A 3,164-nucleotide genomic window follows, 5' to 3' on the forward strand; every position below is an offset into this window, starting at 1 on the left:
TAGGTTTAATATCACATTTATATAGAATGTTTGCCTATACATCTTGATGAACAAAATTTGTAGAAGAGGAGATTAGTTTTAAGTGTAGTTCATCCCTCCCTCTCTTTGATCATAAGAACATACACATGTTTATTTCAACGCATTGATGATTACAATATTTCATAGCACCTACATGCAGGGATGCGTGGGTTTTATTTGGAGTGGTGGCTAAAAATGGGAGATAAAAGGAGATAGATGTGGCGGTAGTTGAATGGCGCCACGGAAGATGCGCGTGATGCCTTCTTCCCTCATTCTCTGTCACCCCCATTCCACCTTTGACCCCTTTCTCCTTCTCCCTCCTCACTTAATCACATGCAGGGGAAAGGAAAAGGTACATAATATTAATTCTACATATATTTACCTGTAGAGAAGATTGATCAAGTTCATACGAATTCATGATTCAATTGGTTCTTCCTTGACTTGTTTGGGATTCATTTTGGAGTTTTGTGCAGTAAATCTTTTTGACATGCATAGGCGTGCACTCACTTTGTGGTTTCATTTCTTTCTTGAACATTGGTTATTCTAAGAGCTTAGGGATTTCCTTACGTGATCTCTCTTGTTGTTCATTTGTTTGTTCATGTCCTAACTTGTTCTACTTTTTATACATATGATTGTAATGCCAATGACAGCATATTGCATTACAAATTGTTATTTGGTAGGTTGTGAGTATTGCTTAATCGTCAATTTCATGAGCGTACATGTACACTCCATAAAGAAGACACGGATGTAACAATGCATTTCTCTTGTAATATTGCAGCAATTCCTTTCATTGCCTTTTCTTCTTCAGTTGGCAACAAATTTGAGATGCAATAATCTAAAAACATGGTTGCACCTTGTGCTAGTTCATGGATGACATATAATATTTTCTCTCGATCAATTTCGTCTTGCAGGGTGTCGGAGCACAACTAAGAGCTAAAGCTCTTAGCTATTTATTTTATAGCAATATATACATAGGTATAGCCCTTTCAGGTCAAGGGGGTGGAGTTCTCCCCATTTGCAGGAAGAGCTCCATCCTCGGTCTACAAGATCAAACCAATAAATATAATGGCCTCCAGCCCACAGTCTTCGACATCGAGCACCAAGCAGTCGCCACCACCACAAGCATCAACTTCGTCACCAAAATCATCTACAAACTCACCCTCGCCACCAAATAAGGGTGAATCGACTTCATCCCCCGCAACGAAATCATCGTCATTCTCGCCGCCGCCACCAAGAAAAAGTGGCAGTGCCTCTTCTAGCTCTAAAGTTGGGAAGAAGAAGTCGTCTTCCTCATCATCTTCAGATAATACAAGTGCTGTGATCACCGGCGTGGTGCTTGGGGTGGTGGGCTTTGCCCTGTTGTTGTCCATCGTGGCGTGCGTGTGCTGCGCTAGGAAGAAGAAGAAGAAACGTCCGTCCCCAATGAACATGCCCTTCTACACCGACGAGAAAGGTGATGTCGATCGTGTAGAATTATGTTGTTATTATTGTTTGTTGCTTGCTTATATATATGTTACACACAACTAAACTGTACGTTGATTAATTGATGCATATACTATATATGCATGCATGAATAATGCAGGCAATGTGTATTACGCCAACGCTGGTCTGCCGCCCATGTGGCAGCAATATGGCAGCAACGGCAGCATCCCTCCTCAACAAGGATGGCACCAGCAGCACGGCCCGCTATCGCCATCGCCGATCTCGATGGCGGCGCCCCTGAGCGGCGAGATGTACTCGTCCGGCCCCCACGGCCCTCCCCTCCCTCCACCGTCACCGAACGTGGCGCTAGGTTTCTCCAAGAGCTCCTTCTCCTACGAAGAGCTCGCGGCGGCGACGTCGGGCTTCTCGTCGGCGAACGTGCTAGGGCAGGGCGGGTTCGGGTACGTGTACAAGGGCGTGCTCGCCGGCAGCGGGAAGGAGGTGGCGGTGAAGCAGCTCAAGTCCGGCAGCGGACAAGGGGAGCGCGAGTTCCAGGCGGAGGTGGAGATCATCAGCCGCGTGCACCACCGCCACCTGGTGTCGCTCGTCGGCTACTGCATCGCCGGCAACCAGCGCATGCTCGTGTACGAGTTCGTGGCCAACAACACGCTGGAGCACCACCTGTATGCCAAGGACGGGCCCGTCATGGACTGGAACACCCGCATGAAGATCGCGCTCGGCTCCGCCAAGGGCCTCGCCTACCTCCACGAGGACTGCCACCCTCGGATCATCCACCGCGACATCAAGGCCGCCAACATCCTGCTGGACACCAACTTCGAGGCCATGGTGGCCGACTTCGGGCTGGCCAAGCTCACGACGGACACCAACACGCACGTGTCCACGCGCGTCATGGGCACCTTCGGCTACCTGGCGCCCGAGTACGCGTCCAGCGGGAAGCTCACGGACAGATCCGACGTCTTCTCCTTCGGCGTCATGCTGCTGGAGCTGCTCACGGGGCGCCGCCCCATCGACACCACAAACTACATGGAGGACAGCCTCGTGGACTGGGCGCGCCCGCTGCTGGGCGCCGCGCTGGCGGGGGAGACGGGCTTCGCCGAGCTCGTCGACCCACGCCTGAGAGGGGAGTACTCCGGCGAGGAGGTGGAGCGCTTGGCGGCCTGCGCCGCCGCCAGCACCCGCCACTCGGCCAAGCGCCGCCCCAAGATGAGCCAGATCGTGCGCGCGCTGGAGGGCGACGCGTCGCTGGAAGATCTGCACCGGGACGGCGTCAAGCCGGGGCAGAGCATGCTCTTCTCCGGCGGTAGCTCCGACAGCATCTCCCGACTAAGGCAGATCGCCTTCGACAGCGGCGAGTACGGCGACTACACTTCGTCGGACTACAGCACCGACTCCTCCATCGGTGGCCGACCACCGCGCAGGGCATGATTTATATATATCAAAAAAAAACTTATTAATTAGCACAAATTAAAGCTACAGCCTACACATATATGTATATATACGCAAATGCAAATTAGATTGAGCGAGGGAGATCGAGAGAGCTCTTTATATTAACTAATTAATTTGAGGGAGATCGATAGTTGAGCGACGGAAGCAAGCGATGAGATCATGTGCGGTTCATGGTATTGCTGCGCTTGTGTGATATACACATGGATTTTACTGGACTGCTGGTTCCTCGATGGTTATACGTACGCAGCATCGACTCT

General features: G+C 51.1%; 1 protein-coding gene across 1 annotated transcript; it reads left to right on the forward strand.

Moving 5' to 3' along the window:
- On the forward strand, positions 274 to 3,164 carry LOC8055093 (proline-rich receptor-like protein kinase PERK7). Its single transcript, XM_002464789.2, has 3 exons — positions 274 to 370; positions 930 to 1,471; positions 1,601 to 3,164. The coding sequence occupies exons 2-3, from the start codon at positions 1,084 to 1,086 to the stop codon at positions 2,884 to 2,886; spliced, it is 1,674 nt and encodes a 557-aa protein (XP_002464834.1). The 5' UTR covers positions 274 to 370; positions 930 to 1,083; the 3' UTR covers positions 2,887 to 3,164.

Source organism: Sorghum bicolor, chromosome 1 (assembly GCF_000003195.3).
Source record: "Sorghum bicolor cultivar BTx623 chromosome 1, Sorghum_bicolor_NCBIv3, whole genome shotgun sequence".
Classification (NCBI taxonomy): Eukaryota; Viridiplantae; Streptophyta; class Magnoliopsida; order Poales; family Poaceae; genus Sorghum; species Sorghum bicolor.

Coding starts and splice junctions, on each gene's coding strand:
- LOC8055093 (XM_002464789.2), top strand. CDS start 1,084: ATGGCCTCCAGCCCACAGTCTTCGACATCGAGCACCAAGCAGTCGCCA. Junction 1,472..1,600: donor CTTCTACACCGACGAGAAAG/GTGATGTCGATC, acceptor TGAATAATGCAG/GCAATGTGTATTACGCCAAC.